The 17512-nt window shown below is 58.0% G+C and overlaps 3 protein-coding genes across 4 annotated transcripts; 2 read left to right on the top strand and 1 right to left on the bottom strand.

The window, feature by feature from the left end:
• Positions 1-763: 763 nt before the first annotated feature.
• Positions 764-9977, top strand: BIN2 (bridging integrator 2). Of its 2 annotated transcripts, XR_014846395.1 has the most exons (12): positions 764-909; positions 2259-2339; positions 2628-2682; positions 3474-3568; positions 3663-3758; positions 3826-3933; positions 4071-4156; positions 4753-4828; positions 5083-5165; positions 5426-6182; positions 9747-9819; positions 9910-9977. XR_014846395.1 is itself a non-coding variant. In XM_085041378.1 (11 exons), the coding sequence occupies exons 1-11, from the start codon at positions 832-834 to the stop codon at positions 6592-6594; spliced, it is 1623 nt and encodes a 540-aa protein (XP_084897504.1). In that variant the 5' UTR covers positions 764-831; the 3' UTR covers positions 6595-6693. The 2 variants fall into 2 exon arrangements, 1 of the variants encoding a protein (XP_084897504.1); XM_085041378.1 differs by lacking the exons at positions 9747-9819; positions 9910-9977 and adding an exon at positions 6487-6693.
• Positions 9742-11081, top strand: SMAGP (small cell adhesion glycoprotein). Its single transcript, XM_085041391.1, has 3 exons — positions 9742-9819; positions 9910-9984; positions 10094-11081. Exons 1-3 carry the CDS (start codon positions 9789-9791, stop codon positions 10258-10260), a joined length of 273 nt encoding a protein of 90 aa, XP_084897517.1. The 5' UTR covers positions 9742-9788; the 3' UTR covers positions 10261-11081.
• Positions 11082-11737: 656 nt separating this feature from the next.
• On the bottom strand, positions 11738-14265 carry DAZAP2 (DAZ associated protein 2). Its single transcript, XM_085041389.1, has 4 exons — positions 14208-14265; positions 13432-13538; positions 12939-13175; positions 11738-12165 (listed from the first exon to the last, which is right to left on the bottom strand). The coding sequence occupies exons 1-4, from the start codon at positions 14218-14220 to the stop codon at positions 12037-12039; spliced, it is 486 nt and encodes a 161-aa protein (XP_084897515.1). The 5' UTR covers positions 14221-14265; the 3' UTR covers positions 11738-12036.
• Positions 14266-17512: the final 3247 nt, after the last annotated feature.

Below are 17512 nucleotides of genomic sequence, written 5' to 3'. Positions count from 1 at the left end.
GGGATCCCAGGGGTCATGGGGTTCCCCAGGTAAACAAAAGTTAAGGCAACAAAAAGCAGCTGCTGCAGTTCTGCCCTTATCTCCAAGGAAAACACGAGATTCCACAGGAACACAATCTCCAGTCATGCCGTGTTTGTTCTCTCAGCACCAAGGGCACACAGAGTGACAGCAGCAATGGCTCCTCCCCACACAGGGACACCCCAAACCAAAGCTGATCCCCCAAACGTGGCACAGTTGGCTTTATACTCACTTTAGGGCTAAAAAGTTGGGATTCGTGGATTAATGAGAATTTTGGGGCTGCCCTGTGCAGTTCCGAGCTTTGCACAGAATGATCCCCATGTCTCTTATCTGCCTCCAGATGTCTCATAATTCTATATTCCCAGTGGGTCCTTTCCAACTCGGGATATCTCTGATTCCTAGACGTCAGGGAGCTTTGGACAACACCCTTGAACTGGGATTTTGGGGATCTTTGGGGTTGTCCTTCGCAGAACCAAGAGGTGACCTTGACCATCCCTGTAGGTTCCTTCCAGCTCTGGTTATTCCATGATCCGAGGGGTCAGGAGGCTTTTTGACAGCAGCCTTGAACATTGGGATTTTGGCATCAGTGCACTTTTGGGGTTGTCCTGTGCCAGGCCAAGAGCTGCCTCGATGATCCCTGTGGATTCCTCCCAGCGTGGCTCCTCCATGACCCCCAGCCCTGTGCCGGGGGAGCCTTTCCGGGGTTCAGGGGTTCCGGGGTGCGCAGCGGATGCTGCCCGGCCTCGCCTCCCACTTCCTCCATCAAACCTCCACCGGCAGCTCCGGAGCCTCGGGCGGGGCCGGGCTGGGGCCATGGCTGAGGGCAGGAGCGGCAGCGCCGGGATCTTCGCCAGGCAGGTCCAGAAGCGCTTCAGCCGCGCCCAGGAGAAGGTATGGAGGTGTCTCCCACCCCAAATCCCAGCTGGGACCGGATTTGTCCTCCTTTCCCTCCACGGTGCTCGCGGGTGGCACAAACAGCACCGCTCAGCACCTTTGGGTGCTCAGAGGGTGGGAATTTGGGGGTTTCTGAGTCAATGTCATTGTTGCTCCAAGGCTTTCGATGATGGCATCTCCCAGAGCCCCTCAGGATACTTTGGCTTCTTTAATCGAGGGGGTTTTTCCACACCAAACGCCCTGCTGAGGTTATGGGGGGCTGTAGGGTGATGGCACAGCGTCCCTGGGCTGGCTGGAGGTGACAGTCCCCAGCAGGACCCGGCATGGCCAGTGGCCCCAGGGATGTTGGTGGTCCCAGAAATGTCCCCAAAAATCGGCCTCAGCCCCACAGGAAGAGAGGGGGAAGGGCTGCGGAAGCCACACGAACAGGGCAATTCTCAGCTGCTTTGGGGTGCTTGGGGGGGGCTATTTCCTTTTCTCCCCCCAGAAATGCAGCGGTGACTCCCATTTTGGGGGCGGCACAAAGACCCCCCTCAAACCCCTCCTCGCCCTCCCGGGTTTCCTGGCCCGGGCTAAATTCGGCTCAATCTTCCCGGGCCAGGCTCCGACTGCTTCCTGCACACAGCAAATCTCCCTCCCAGCTGCTCCCAGCCTCTTCCCAGGGGACCCAACCTCTTCCTGGACATCCCAAATCTCCCTCCCACCCAGCCCCAACCTCTTCCTGGACACCCCAAAGCTCCCCCGCCCCAGCCGTGGCCTCTTCCTGGGGGGGTCAAGCTCTTCCTGGACACCCCAGAAGTCCCTCCTGCCTCCCCCAGTCTCTTCCTGGACACCCTGAATCTCCCCCTGCTTGGCTTCAGTCATTTTCCAGAGGGTCAGCCTCTTCCTGGACACCCCAAAACTCCTTCATGCCTGGCCCTGGTCTCTTCCCAGGGGAGCTCAATCTCTTCCTGGACACCCCAAAATTGACGTTCGGCCTCTCCCCAGGGGGCTCATCCTGGACACCCCAAATTTCCCTCACCCAGCCTCTCCGGGCTCCTTCAGCCTCAGACCCTCCTCATCCTCCTCACGGTGTCCCCTGTGCCCCACAGCCGGGGCTCGGGGTGTTTTGGGGTGCACAGGGCTGCACCCGCAGGGTTAGGGTGGGGCGATGGGTTGGCACCCAAAAATTCGCTGTTTTCCTCATAAAATAAAAGCACTGTGGGTCACAGGGAAATTTTGTATTTCTGCACAAATCCTGCCCTGTGGGATCCTCGGCAGCCCCTCGGGGGGTTTGGGGGTTTTGGGGGCACAGCCTGGTGACCCCGGGGTGTGACGAGAGCTCTTCCCCTCTCTCTCCATCACAGGTTTTGCAAAAATTGGGCAAAACGGTGGAAACCAAAGATGAGCAGTTCGAGCAGAGCGCCTACAACTTCCACCTGCAGCAGGTGACAGTGGGGACATCATTGGGGACATCCCTGGGGACATCATTGGGGACATCGCTGGGGACATCACTGGGGACATCGCTGGGGACATCATTGGGGGCATCATTGGGGACATCCCTGGGGACATCCCTGGGGACATCACTGGGGACATCCCTGGGGACATCATTGGGGACATCGCTGGGGACATCATTGGGGACATCCCTGGGGACACCCCTCGCCACCCCCCCGGGGGTCCCTGTGTCCCCCAGCCCCGGGGACAGCCCTGACCCCCCTCGCCGCCCTGTCTTGCAGAACGAGGGTCACAAACTCTACAAGGACCTCAAGGGGTTCCTCGGGGCTGTGAGAGGTGAGGAATCGAATTTTCCAGAACGTTCTGGAAAAACTCCGGGAATGGGGAGAGAGCCTCGCTGGGTTTGTGAGCCGGGATAATAAATAAGGAATAGCAAAGGAAATAAATCGTGCTTGTAATAAATAGATTACTAATAAAAAATCAATATTAAATTGAAAGAAATAATAAATCAAAATAAATAGGTTGTATTCAAATTCAAAAAATAAATTCAAAGGGATAAGAGAATAAATACATTGTAAGCTCCAAATAGATAATAAAGAGAAAATAGATAATAAAAATACTATAAGTGGGATAATAGTAAAAATATTATATATGAGGTATATATCTTACATATATGGGATATATAGTATACATTTATATCTCATTATAGATGAAATATATATCGGATAGTAAAGAGATAAAATAGATAAATAGATACATAGATCGATAATAAATATATAAAAATATGGAGAGATATTAAAAAGATGTTACAGACAGAATAATAATTAAAGTACTGTACCTGGGACGATAAATAGATAATAGACATAAATGGGATATATTATATATGGGACAATAAAGAGATTTAAAGTTTATATATTAAAATTTTTATAAACGTATAAAATTTATATATATATATATGTATATATATAAAATTATGTATATAAATACAAAAATTTTAAACAGCATACCCGGGCTAATAGATAACAAAAGAAAACAATGAATAAATCACTAGTGCTAACGGATCAATGCTAACGGATCAATGCTAACGGATCAATGCTAACGGGCGCCGATCGGTATCTGTGCCCCAGTGATGCACGAGAGCTCCCGCAAGGTGGCCGAGACGCTGCAGGAGATTTACAGCCCCGAGTGGGATGGGCACGAGGAGCTCCGAGCCATCGCCGACGTGAGCCCTGCGTGTCCCCAGCTGTCCCCTTGGAGCCTGGGGGGGGTTGGAGGGTGGCGGGTGTCACCTCTGTCGCTGTCCCTGTCACCCCCAGAGCAATGACCTCCTGTGGGAAGACTACGAGGCGAAGCTGGCCGACCAAGCCGTGCGGCTCATGGAGAACTACCTGGCGCAGTTCGGGGACTTCAAGGTGCGCGGTGGGGGGGTTTGGGGACAGGGGACATAAGGGGGGTCTTGGCTCACCTGTCCCCCACCAGGAGCGCATCGCCAAGAGAGGCCGAAAGCTCGTGGATTATGACAGCGCCCGGCACCACCTGGAGGCTCTGCAGAGCGCCAAGAAAAAGGATGAGGCCAAAATCTCCAAGGTTGGGACCCCCGGGACCCCCAGGGACACCCCGGGGACAGCCCGGGGACAGCCCGGGGACAGCCCGGGGACAGCCCCAGCCGTGGCACTGAGGCACAGCCCCCCGTGAGCCACAGCCCAGCCGGTCCTTCCCCGCAGGCTGAGGAGGAGTTCAACAAAGCCCAGGCGGTGTTTGAGGATCTGAACAGGGAGCTGCGGGAGGAGCTGCCGGTCCTGTATGGCAGGTACGGGGTGTCACCGGGGCTGGGGACATCGCGGGGCTGGGGACACTGTGAGGCTGGGGGATATCAGGGGGCTGGGGGACATCAGGGGGCTGGGGGACATCGTGGGGCTGGGGGACATCATGGATCTGGGGGACATTGTGGGGCTGGGGGACATTGAGGAGCTTGGGGATATAATGGGGCTGGGAGATACTGCAGGGTCTGAGGGACATTGTGGCACTGGGTGATGCTGCAGGGGCTGGGGGACGTTGTGGACCTGGGGGACACCATGGGGCTGGGGGGACACCTGGGGCTAGGGGGACATTGTGGAGCTGGGTGAGCTCCCCGCGTGGCAGGGGAGAATTGGGGCGAGTCTCTCCTCAAAGTGCCTCCTGGGGACACATTGGGGGTCCTGGGGGACATCGGCCAAGGGGGACGGTGGCAGTGGGAGGTGACAACTCCACGACATCCATGGGGTGGCCCGGAGGGAGCTGTTCCGTTTTCCCGAGGGGTCTCCGGGGTTGGGGGCTCACCGGGGGGCGCTCAGCACCCAGACCCCTCCCTTGTCCCCTCCGTGGGACACCATGGCCACCCCCAGACCCCTCCCGTGTCCCCCGCAGCCGCATCGCCTGTTACGTCACCGTTTTCCAGAACATCTCCAACCTCCGCGATGTCTTCTACAAGGAGATGAGCAAGGTGAGGGGGAAGGGGACCCCAAAGCACCTTCCCGGCAGCACCAGGTGTCCCCAGGTGTCCCCAGGTGGCTACCCCAGTGCTGCCCCGCACCCCCCTGGAGTCCTCGCTCTGTTCAATTGATTCATTAAGAGGAGCCCGAGGGTGTCCAGGGTGTCCCCAGGGGTTGGGGACCCTGCTGAGCCCCCTGGCGATGGGGGGCGTCTGGGGACCCCCTGAGGGATTTCTGTGCCCTCCCTCTCTCCCTCCCTCCCCAGCTCAACCGGGATCTGTACGAGCTGATGAGCCAACTGGAGAAGCAGCACTCGAGCAAGGTGTTCATCATCAAAGGTGTCCCCAGGTAACGCCTGGCGGTGATCTGAGGGGACAAGGAGGTTAAGGGGACACATCGCCCCCCAACCCCACAAATGGGATGGAGTCTCCGGTCCCAAAGTCCTGGGGGGGAGGGCGACTCCCAAAGGAGGGTTAAGGTGCTTTTGGTGGTCCTGGGGAATTAATCTGGATGCTGCTGGATGGGGAAGTGTCACCTGCGAGCTGGGACGGTGACACCTCAGGGATGCTTGGGGACATCCCGAGCTGAACGCCCTCTGTCCCCCCCAGCAACCGCCGCTCGCTGGTCATCTCCTCGCCCGTGAGCCCCCCGGCCATGTTCCCCTGCCCGGACAAGGCGCCCGCGGTGGACGCGGAGGTGACACCAGAGTCCCCCGGCGGGGGCAGCGCTGCCACCGATGCCACCACCAACGGGGACCTGGGGGCTGTTTCTCCGGGCCCCCCCCCGGCCTCGCCCGCCAGCGGGGGGTCTCTGGACACGACGTCGGTGTCCAGCGAGGAGCCCGGCCCCGGCCACGAAAATCTGTCCCCGGAGCAGGCGACATCAGTGACAGAGTCGGAGCCCAACGAGGAGACCCCAGCGCCCAGCGAGGAGACCCCGGAGCCCAGCTCCGACCGCCACGCTCTGTCCCCTGCTCAGGAGACATCGGCGACAGCCGCGGAGCCGGGGGCGGAGCCCTCCAGCCGGGGTCCGGAGCCGGGGGGTGACAGCCGCGGGGGGGCCGAGGGCATCGCCACCTCCCTGGCGTCACTGATTTTATCCGAGGCCATCGCCCAGGTCACCGGCACCGCGTCACCAGAGCCGGAAAAAGCCACGGACAGGGCCGGGGACAGCGCGGCCACCAGCGCTGAGGGGCGGGCGCCTCCCGCGGTGCCACTGTCCCCGAGCGCGGCTGTCCCCTGCGATGTCCTCGGTCCCGCGGCGGTGGCACCGGCGTGTCCCCGGGAGCCGTGCCAGCTCGGCGGTGACAGGGGACAGCGCGGCGACACCGAGGAGAGCGGGGAGTTGACGAATGTGGAGCCAAAGGTGGGCAAAACTCAGGTGGGAAAGTTCTGGGAGACGCCGGGGGTGGGAGCGGGGGGCGCACAGGGGGAGTCCCGGCTGGAGGACACCCGGGCGGGATTTGGGGACAAGGGGCCAGCCCAGGGGACAAAGCCAGCTTGTGGGACACTGCTGCAGGGGGCCTGGACCTGCCCCTGCCCCGGGGAACGGCGGGGGGTCCCCTCTGGATCCCCAGCTCAGGCGGGAGGGCTCGGGGACAGCTCGGTCCCTTTTGGGTGGCATTTAACAGAATCACGAGGTGCCAGTGTCACCCCCGTGTCTCTCCCAGGGCTGTTCCGGGACCCCGGAGCAGGACACAAGCCAGGACACGAGTCGTGACTCCCCGGGTGCTGCAGATCTCCCCCAGGACCCCCCCGAGTCCCTCAGCACCCTGTGAACCCACGGGGAAAGCGGCGTCTTCCCCAAATTCATTCCCCAGAATGTGAACTCCCCAACCCCCATCCCGTCCGAAATAAAGGTGGAACAGGTAGCAAAATCCCAAATCTCCGTCTGGGATTGGGGAAGGCTCCGGGGGGATTCCTACCGGCGGGTTTGGGGTGGATGAGGAGCGAGGAGGGAATTGTCACTCTCCCCCCTCCAACACCCGTGACTCAGGGAAAGGCGTCGAGCCTGTTCCACCAGCTCCTGGAAAATGCGCTGTCACGCCAAAACCCCCTCAAAACACCCCAGTTTTCCCGTCCCGCGATCCAGAATTCCCCCATTCCCACCCGAAGCCCCAATCCTGTGATGGGTTGGCCCCGCAGCCAGCGAGGGGTTAAGGGAGGAGGAATCCTGGGGGTTGATCCTCATTCCAGCCGAACTGGAAAGGTGAGCTAGGGAAAGGGCGACGCCTTCACCTGGGCAACGCCTTCACCTGGAGCCGCACATGGTGCCGGCAGGTAAGAGCTGGAGGAGTGGGACGTGGATCCTGGGATGTCCCCCCGAAATTCCCGGGGGGCTCGGAGGGGGTGACGCCAAGCTCGGGGATTTAGACACGGAGGCACTGCGATGAGGGATGGGGTGTGCGGCTGGTTTGGGGTGAAGCCGGAATGTCAGGCCGGGCATTTTCCAGCAGGATTGGGGTGGGAGGGGAGGGAAAAGGCCGGATCCTGCCACAGGGAGAGGCTGAAAGCAGGAAATCCGGCAGGAAAGCTGAGGGGGAAACAGGGAGCAAAGTGCTGATCCCAGGGGAGCATCCCAGGGTGACGGAGGAGAAATGTGGGTGAGCAGCAAATCCTGTCCTCCATCCGCCGGGAGGGGGAAGGGGAAAGGGAAGGGGGGCGGTGAAGGTGCTGCTGAGCACTCCCGAGAGAAGCCTGTGGGGATGGTTTGCTGATCCCATCCTCCAGCGGCCGGGAATGGGAATGGGGAGCTGTGAAAACAGTGCCAAACACCCCTAAAAAATCCCTGTGGGGATGGTTTGTTCATCCCGTCCTGCAGACGCCGGGAATGGGGATGGGGATGGGAATGAGGGTGCTGCATGCCCAGTGCTCCTCGAAAGAGTTGTCGGGATCAGAGCAGCGGAGCAGGGTCGGGTTTCCCTCGGGAACGGCTCTTGAGCCGCTCGGCTGGAGCCCAGGAATGAGGAAGATGAGGGATTTTCACAAGCCTGGGTTGTGTTTAAAAACACATGGGAATCCATGGGGATGCAGCGTGCTGGGAATGATTCACCGCCGCTGCCAGCCCCCCTCTTCCGGGCTGGATCCCGGCCTGGCACTGCCAAACATCCCGCGGTTTGCCGGCTGGGAAGCACCGCGTCCTTGCCGGTTGGTTTCGGTGAGTTCCTTCCCGCGATCGCCGTGCGGGAGCAGCGAGGGAATCCACAGGGAGCACCCCAGGGCAGAGCGAGGAGCTCCACTCCATGAGCGTGGAAGGTTTGATGAGGAATCAAACCTTTCCCTCTGATAAAACTCGGTTTAAACCTTTGGTGTGTCCCAGGATTCCATTTCTCGGGTGCTGCAGGTCCCAGGATTCCATTTTTTGGGTGCTGGGGCTGGGAACTGGTTTGTGTTTCCCACTGACTCTTCCCAATAAACCCTCCTTAAGGCTCAGACCACCTCCCATTCCGTCCAGCAGCGACTTTTCCTCTTTTTCTCTTAAATCCCAATCTCTTTTGGGGAAATTAGACGCGGTTTTTGCTCCTAAGCTCCCCGGGAGCAGCAGCTGCTCCATGGAGAAGTCGGGGTTGGCTTTGGGAAAGGCCTGGGGCATGGGTTAAAGCAAAATCAGATTTAAAATCATGTTCAAAGCAAAATTTGGTTTAATTCAAAGCTGGGTTTAAAGCAAACCCGAGTTTAAAGCAAAGCTGGGATTAAAGCAAATCTGGATTTAATGCAAAACTGTGTTTAAAGCAAAGTCGTGTTTAAAGCAAACTGGGTTTAAAGGAAAGATGGTATTAAAGCAAAATCAGGTTTGTAACAAAATTGGGTTTAAAGAAGAGCTGGACTTAAAGCAAAATTTGGTTTAAAGCAAAACAGAATTTAAAGAAAAACTGAGTTTAACATAAAACTGGGATTAAAGCAAAGTCAGGCTTAAAGAAAAATTGGGCTGGAAATAAAATCGGGTTCAATGCAAAGCTGCGTTTAAGGCAAAATTTGGTTTAAAACAAAGTTCGGATGAATGCAGAATTTGGTCTCAACCAAAACTGAGTTTAAAGCAAAACTAAATTTAAAGTAAAATCGGATTAAAACAAAGCAAGGTTTAGTGTAGGACTAGTTTTAAAGCAGAACTGGTCTTACAGCAAAACCAGCTTTAAAGCAAAGCTGGGTTGAAATTAAAACCGGGTTTAAAGCGAAGCTGGGTTTAAATAAAACCGAATTTAATGAGCGGGTGGCTGGTGCCAGCCCTGCTGGGGGTCCCTGCCCATCTCGAGGTTCGGTTCCCGAATTCTCGGCCCTTCTCAGCCCCAATTCCCTGTCCCGTCCAGCCCCAATTCCCGATCCCCTCAACCCCAATTCCCGATCCCCTCTCAGCCCCAATCCCGGTGCCCCCCAGCCCCAGCCCCGCCCCCGCTCCCGACCCGCCGCTCTCCCGCCGCTCGATTTCCTCTCGTTTCGAAAACCACAACCCAATGGGATTTGATTCGCTCCCGACTGCGCTGAGTCACGGAATCCCCGAGCCCCGGAGCCACCCGGCCCCGAGATCCGGAGCCACCGCGGGGACGCTTTGGGGGTCCCGGGGGTCCCACCGGGCACAGCCGAGGTGGGTCAGCAATCCCACGTCCCGCCTGCGGCATCGACCCGGGTTTGGGGCGTTTTCAAGCACTTTCAGGCAATTTGAAGCTCTCAGTATTTGGGAGTGAACCCGATCGGGGGTTGGTCCTTCCCTGTCCCGGCTCCGCCCCCAGCCCCAGTAACACCAGTGCGTTACTGGTGCTTCGCCACCCGCCTCGCGCCAAGCCTTTCGGGCCGTTTCATGGGAATTCACCACTTTTATCCCTATTTTTGGCAGTTCGAAGGAGTCAGTGGAAGGAGGGACCTCAGCCCTACCTGAGCGCAGGTGACGCGGCCCTGAATGGTAATTTACTGTTTTTATCGCTATTTTTGGCAGCTCTGAAGATCCCCAAACCCTCACCCGGCAGGAGTCGATGCGATGGAGGGAGATCAGCCCCACCTGAGAGCAGGTGAGCACCTGGAGCCGCTTTTCTCGCTCTTCCCCCATTCCCCACCTGGCTCAGACTCTCCTCACCTCCCTCTCCCCTGTCCCGAGGCAGACCTGACCACCCCATACCTGAGGAAAGCTCCAACCCCCGCCGGCCATGAGGACGCCGACACTGCTGTCATCGCAGGTGAGCCGCAGGTGAGGCTCTTGCCTCTGGGAGGGAGATTTTTACCTCCGGAGAGGGAATTGTGCCTCTCCAGAGGGGCTGACTCTGCTCCCCTCCGCTCCCCCCGCAGTGGTGATCACGCTGGTGTTCCTCACCTTGCTGACGGTGCTGGTGGTGATCGGAATTTACCTGTACCGCAACCAGGGCTCCTACCGCACCTACGAGCAGCCCGAGCCCGACGGAGCCCCGCGGGTTGAGGAGGCTCCAGCCAAGGAGAAGGAGGAGTATTTTATCTAAGGACGCACCTGGGATCCCGAAATTCCCTGGAGTTGGGGGTCGACGTGAACTTTCAGGAGTTAGGATGCTACCTGAATTGCCTGCCCACGGGGATCTGCTGAAATTTCCTGGAGTTGGGGGTCTACATAAATACCCTGGAGTTGAGAATCTGCCGGAATTTCTTGGAGGTGGGGGATCTGGCTAAATTCTGCAGCTGGGGCTTTGCCTAAATTCCCTGGAGTTGGGGATCTACCTGAATTTCCTGGAGTTGGGATTCTGCCTAAGTTCCCTGGATTTGGGATTCTACCTAAATTGGAAAGCTGCCTAAATTCCCTGGAGTTGAGGTTCTGCCTAAATACCTGGAGCTGGGATCTGCCTGAATCTCCTGAAGCTTGTGATCTGCCTAAATTCCCTGGAGCTGGGATCTGCCTGAAGTTGAGGATCTACAGGCTGATTCTCTTTTGGTTTTTTTCCTTAATTTATGAAGCCAACCGTGGAAGGAATATGTGGGTGCCCGAGGGCAGGAAAAACCCCAAATACCCCCTAAAAAATAATAAACCCAAAAAAGGAAGTTCCCAACCCAGCAGGAAGAAGGAAAGAAGTGAGGAAATCCCCGACTGGCAAAAGTAGCCAAAGGGGTTCTCAGAGGTCCAACAGAAATTTATTACTTCATTTAAATTTTCAAAATAATCTTTATTTTATTTTTGGTTTTTAGTATAAAAACTCCACAAGTTCAGTGCAGCACAGAGAGTCCGAGAGCTGAGCTCGGGAACAGTCAGGGATGATCACACACACACAGGACACGGATTCAGATTAAAGTGAAATATTAAGATAAAATAGAATCGAATCTGAGCTCTTTCTTCATCAAATAACAACCAAAAAGAAGAAAAACACCCGATTGCATATGCCTGAAATGCTCCTCCTAAGCCTGTGGAGGTTTGGTTATCAATGCAGCAATGAGTCACTGATAAACACATTGATAAACCCATTCACAGCCCATTTACAAACATCCCATTCATAAAAATCCGGGTACAAACATCCCATTCATAAACTCATTCGCAAACCCACCGATGAACGGCTCATTGATAAACCCATTGATGAACCTCCTCCAAACCATCCCAATCCTCAACAGCCCACGAGAGCAGATTTGTGTGTTAACTGACAATCCCACACACAGATGGAAACCAGCCTCTCGGATTTAAGGAGTTTGGGTGTGAAAACACCAGGTCTGAGCTAAAATCAAGCGTTTGTTAATTAAGGATCAGTTCAACCTGGTTCTAGCTGGCATGGGATGATCCCCCGGGAGCTGCAGCGTGGCCCTGGCACCGGTCATGGCTTTGATTAGAGCTGAAGTGCAAACAATTCAAGATTACCTGGAGTGGGTTAAAATCCCGGGATAGACCTTTTTGGGGGAGAAAGGGGGGAGAGGGTGAGGGGAGACCTCCGGAGTGAGGCCGGGAAGGGTTCAGGTGTCCTTCCCGCTGCTGGAAATGAGATTTTTGCCTCTGGGAAGGAGATTTTGCCTGTTTTCTACCCCAAATCCAGCTTTCCCAAAGGAAGGGAAACCCAGATATGGGTCCAGCAGAGCGATAAGGGCGGTGGAAGGGGAAACCCCTCCCCAGGGCGTAATTAGGCCATTAATTAATTAGAGCTGCGTGTAAATGAGGAAAGGGCGGGGCTGAGCTCACCCCAATTTGTGAATAACCCCCCGTTGATCAAACCCCTCCCCTGCCACCCACTGGTGTCACCCGGGGGGTTCCTCCCTGGCCTTCGGGGCTCCCCAAACCCAGCCCCCCCTCACCAGAGGCCAAATCCACCCCCAGCCCCCCCCAGGCCGAAGCCCCCCTTGCGCGGTGGCAGCAGGACGGTGGCTCCGGGCGGGACAGGCAGCGGGGGGACAGCCGGGGGACACACGGCCGGTGGTGGCTGCAAGACACAAACGGGGCACAGGTCACTGTCAGGACAAGGGGACAGCCGAGGTCACTGTCACGACAGGATGAGTTGGCTAAGGTCAGTGTCATGCCAGGAGGAGGGGACCAGGTCATGGTCACGACAGGGGACAGCTGAGCTCGGTGTCACAGCCAGGGAGGGCACAAAGCCCCCGTGGGCTGTGGGATCACAGCAGTGTCCCCAACCCCTCCTGAGGGACAGTGGCTGGGGCTGGGACACACTGGGCCCTCAGCCCTGAGCCACCTCTGAGGCACCTGGGCCAGGGAGCTGGGGGACACCTGTCACCTGTGCTGACACCAGGGGACACACATATGCTGTCACCTGGGGGACTCACTCTCCTCCTGTCCATGAGCCACAGGTGGGAATTCAGGGGAGCAGGAACCTCTCAGGTTCCAGGGAAAGGCAGCCAAGGGAATCTGGGGCAGGAACCAGGTGAGCAGGACCAGGTGAGCAGGGCCAGGTGAGCAGGGCCTTCCCCAGCTCACAGGAAGTGCCAAGCCCAGGTGTATGGACAGGTGAGGTCAGGTGGCCGAGGGTCCCCCTTGCCCTGCTCCCCCCAGCCTAGATTTGGGCAGCACTGGCCACGCCCAGCTCTGCTGTGATCCAGAGCCACCTGCGATCCCTGAGCCCACCTGGAAGTGCCCCAGGCCAGGTGGGACGGGGCTGAGAGTCACCTGGGCCAGCAGCAAGTGATCTTCTGCTCCCTCCCCACCCAAATCCCCCGACTCTGTGGAACCCCCTGCACTCACCGGGATGCTGCTGGTGCCACCTGTCCCCAGCCTGGCTCCGGTGTCAAATCCCCCTTCCAGCAGCACCGTGGGTCCCGGTGGATACAGCTGTCCCAGTGGGAAATAGGCCACGGGGGAGCCCAGAGCCCCCATGGGCACCGGTGGGGCCAGGGGCAGGTACAGGGGTGCACCTGGATATGCTGGGGACACGGCGGGGACACTGGCAGCACCCAGGGGGACGAAGCTGAGACGGCAGAGCTGGAAAAATGCCGAGTCAGCAAGGTCAGGCAGGTGTTATCCCACATCCAGGTGTGCATCCAACAGCCAGGGGGACTTTCACCTGCCTGCCAGAACACGGAATCACCTGGAATTTATCCCTGGGCTTTAATGGAGGTTTTGGGGTCACCTGGGAGGTGTCCCAGCTCAAGGGAACCAGGTGAGCTTTAGGGTCCCCCTGGGCTATGGACAGGTGGTCCCAGGGGTAATGTCCCCTCTGGACAGGTGTCCCACCTACCTCGGGGTACGCAGGGTCAAGGTAGGGGGGCAGCTGCGGCAGGGGCAGAGTCTGGGGGTACCCGGGGGGCGCCGGGCCGGGGAACGAGGGCTGGGCTGGGAACGGCCCTGGAGGAGAGAAATGGGTCAGGAGAGTCGGGATTGAGGAGTTTGGGATCGAGCGGGAAAAGGCATCGCCCCCGTGCCCTGTGTCCCCCGAGGGGATTAGCGTCCCCCCCGTGCCATCAATCCCCCCCTCAGTGTCCCCACCCCAGTGTCCCCCCTGGCAGCTCCCTCAGTGCTCCACACGGCACCAAACCCCCCCAGTGCACCCCGATGGCATCAGCCCGGCCTCAGTGTCCCCCCATGGGTCACCCCCGTCTCCCCCCGCCATGGTATCATCCCCCCAACACATCAGACCCCCCCGTTCCCCTCCATGGTATCTCCCCCACTCCCCAACACATCAGACCCCCCCGTTCCCCTCCATGGTATCTCCCCCACCCGCTCCCAGCCCCGCCCCCCGGGCCAAAGCGAGGCTGAGCACGCGTCTCCATGGCAACCTGCTCCCTGCCCCCTGCCCCGCCCCTCCCGCTCCCTCACGCGCCCTTAAAGGCGCCGCGCGGCCCGGCCGGCGCTCCCCGAGCGGGGCGGGGCTCCGGTAACGCGGGGCGGGGCTCTGCTGAAGCGGGGCGGGGCTCCGGTAACGCGGGGCGGGGCTCTGCTGAAGCGGGGCGGGGCTCCGGTAACGCGGGGCGGGGCTCCGGTAACGCGGGGCGAGGGGCGCCGGCCCGGCCTTGCCTTTGCCGTTCATGGCGGCGACTCGCGGAGTCCCGGCGGGGGAAGGAGAGGAGCAGAGGAGCAGAGGAGCAGAGGAGGAGGCGGGGGCGGGGGCGGGGCGGCCCTGAGGGGTGAGGGAACGGGGCAGGAAGGGCGCGGCGTGACGTCATCGCGCAGGGGGCGGGGCCGCGCGCTCTTAAAGGGGCCGCGCGAAACGAGAGGGTGGGGGGAAGTCCCAATGACCCCCCAATGACCCCCAGTGACCCCCTCGGCCCCCTTGGCCCCACCCACCTGATCCTAAATAATACTGACAATAAAATAATAGCGTTCTATAGTTGGGCATAAATGCGGAAGGATTATTAGAAAATACCGTTAAAATAAGCATTTCTAGAATAACGATAAAACCTGTCGAGATGTGTAATGCATCCTCTAATATTTTTATATATTATTATCCTATAATAATATGAAAAAATAGAAAATAATAAATATTAGTAAGTTATATTAATATGGTAGTGTACTGTATTATATATAAGAATAAATAATAATAATAGGACTAATAAATATTATATTAACTAATAGAATAATCTATTAATATACAATAACATATCTTTATATATTAATGTGCAAATATAAAGGATATAATGATGTAATATATATTATAATATGAATCTATACCAATAGAGATCTATAAAAATATACAATATATAATAGTATAGTATATAAAAAAATACAACAAATACTGATAAAATAAGAAGTTATAGTACATAAAATATATATAATATGTATCACATATATGAAGCTCTATATAAATAATCCATAAATCTCTATATCACTAAAGAGTCCCCTTAAGGTGTAAAATTCCTCCTAAAAGTCTAAAATTCCGCCCTATTTGGGTGATTTTCCCGCTCCCTCTCTCTTCCTTTCAGCCGCACTTTCAGGACTCCAATCTCTCCTTTCCCAGCTCATTTCCATCCAGCTCCATCCCCAAATCCCAGCGAGCCGCTCATGAATAATGTAGCAGCTGCGCCATGAATATGCAAATGAGCCTCCCGGTGGGATGCTGATGAATAATTCACGAGGAGAAAATGTTCCTCACCTTTAAAACACGCAGAAACGGGGGGAAAAAATAATATTTACCTTTAAAGTGAGACCAGACCCCACTTAGGGACCTCCAGATCTGCTGAAGAACATCTCTGTCCCCCCAGACCCCTCTTAGGGACCCCCAGATGGGCTCAGGGACCCCTCTTCCCCCAGACCCCACTGAGAGACCCCCAGACCCCTTCAGGGACCCCCTGTCCCCCCTGAAACCCCCAGACCCATTTAGAGACCCCAGACCCATTTAGGGTCCCCCCTCCCCTCCAGCCCCCCAAACCCCCCCCATCTGGGTCTTTGTTAATTAAAATCCGCCCCCCCACCCGAGCTGTTTTCCTTTCCCCGTGTGCAATCTATTAACGGTATGCAAATGTATGCAAATGAGCCCAGGATTTAACTAGCTGGAGGTATTTAACGATTGCTATTAAATATTCATAATCACGGCAGCGCGTATGCAAATGCAGCCGGCAGAACTGGGCCGCGGCCGCCAATGACAGGTGCAGCTGGGTTAATTAGAATATTAATGAATATTGATGATTATTAATGAGGAGGGGGTCGGTCTGGCTGTGGGGTCATTAATACTTGGCGCTTGTCCCCCTTTCCCCCCTCCCCGCCATCCCTTGTCCCCTTTGTCCCCTCTTTTTTGGGGGTCCTGGCACTTCAGGGTCTGGGGGCTTGGGGGGCTGCAGGACTGAGGGGTCAGGATTTGGCCTCCGAGGTTTTGGGGGTCTGGAATTGGCGGTCCGGGGTTTGGGGGGCCCAGGATTGAGGGTCCAGGGTTTGGGGGGCTCTGGAACTTGGGGGTCTTTGGGCCGGGAACCTCCGATTTGGGGGTCTTGGGCCTGCAGGGGGCTCTGGTTCGGGTGCTGGGGAGGGTCTCTGGTTTTGGGGTCCCGGGGCTGGGGGGTCTCTGGTTTCGGGTTCTGTGCTTTCAGGGAGTTTCCGGTTCTGGAGGGTCTCTGGTGTCTCAGACTCTGGGGGGCTCTGGGGTGTCCCTCTGTGCTGGCAGGGGGTCTCTGGCTCCAGGGGGGTCTTTTGGCCTTGGGACATCTGGGGAGTGTCTGGCTGTTATGGGGTTTCTGGGGGTCTCTGAACCCAGGGGAGTGCATGGCTCGGGGGTCTCTAGGGGGTGTCCCAGGGGGATCTCAGGGGTCCTTGTCCGGGGTGGCAGGGCTCTCAGGGGTCTCTGTACCTGGGCTTTGGGAGGTCTTTGTCCCGAGGAGCCTCAGGGGTCTCTGGCTCGGGGCCTCTGGCTGAGGGGTCTCAGGGGCCTCTGTTCCAGGGGTCTCTGTCCCTGGGTTTCTGTCCCGGGGGTCTCTCAGGGCTCTCTGTCCCAGGTGTCTCTATTTCGAGGGGTCCCGAGGGTCCCGGGGGTCTCTGTCCCGGGGGCCTCAGGGCTCTCTGTCCCGGGTGTCTCTGTTCCGGGGGGTCCCGAGGCTCTCTGTCCCGGGGGTCTCTCAGGGCTCTCTGTCCCCGGTGTCTCTATTCCGGGGGGTCCCGAGGGTCCCGAGGCTCTCTGTCCCGGGGGTCCCGAGGGTCCCGGGGGTCTGTGCGGTGTTGCTCGCAGCGCCCCCAGCGGCGGCGGGCGGGATCGCCCCTGCGGCAGCGGCCTGCGCATAAATTATGTTCATGACGCAGCAGCTCCCGAACCCCGCCAAGAGGCGAAAATCGCCTCCCGGGACCCCCGCGGCACCGAGCCCCCCGTAACCGCCCCCCGCCGCTCCCCCCGGCCCCCCCGAGCCCGGCCCGGGGTCCCGGAGCCGCTCCGCCGCCGCCCCCCCCGCCGCCCCCCGCCCCTTTGTGCCGCCGCCACCGCAGCGATCGCGGCAGCGGCAGAGCGCCGGGGACCCCCCGGGCCCCCCCGAGCCCCCCCGGGCTCCCCCGGACCCCCGACCCCCGGCTCGGTGAGTGCGGGGCCGGGGCGGGCGGGGGGCGGCGGGCCCGGCGCGGTGAATATGCAATGGCGTAATTAGCATAATTTATATATTTATGATAAAGAGCGGGGGGGGCGGGGAGGGGAGAAACGGCGGAAAACGGGGGCGCCGGGGGCGGCGGGATTTGGGGGAAAGGGAGGTCAGGGGGGGTTTGGGGGGCAGAGGGGCTCAGAGAGAGGCGGTGGGGTTGGGGGAGAACTGGGGGAACTGGGAGGAACTGGGGGGAAGCGGGCAGGGACTGGGGGGGCGCGGGGGGGGCAGAGAGGAGGGTGAGGATCAGTAGGGTGGGAATTAGAGGGT

Source organism: Lichenostomus cassidix, chromosome 29, assembly GCF_008360975.1.
Source record: "Lichenostomus cassidix isolate B80296 chromosome 29, HeHo_3.0, whole genome shotgun sequence".
Lineage (NCBI taxonomy): Eukaryota > Metazoa > Chordata > Aves > Passeriformes > Meliphagidae > Lichenostomus > Lichenostomus cassidix.
Note: the sequence above shows the minus strand (reverse complement) of the source record. Positions and strands in the feature narration are given on the sequence as shown.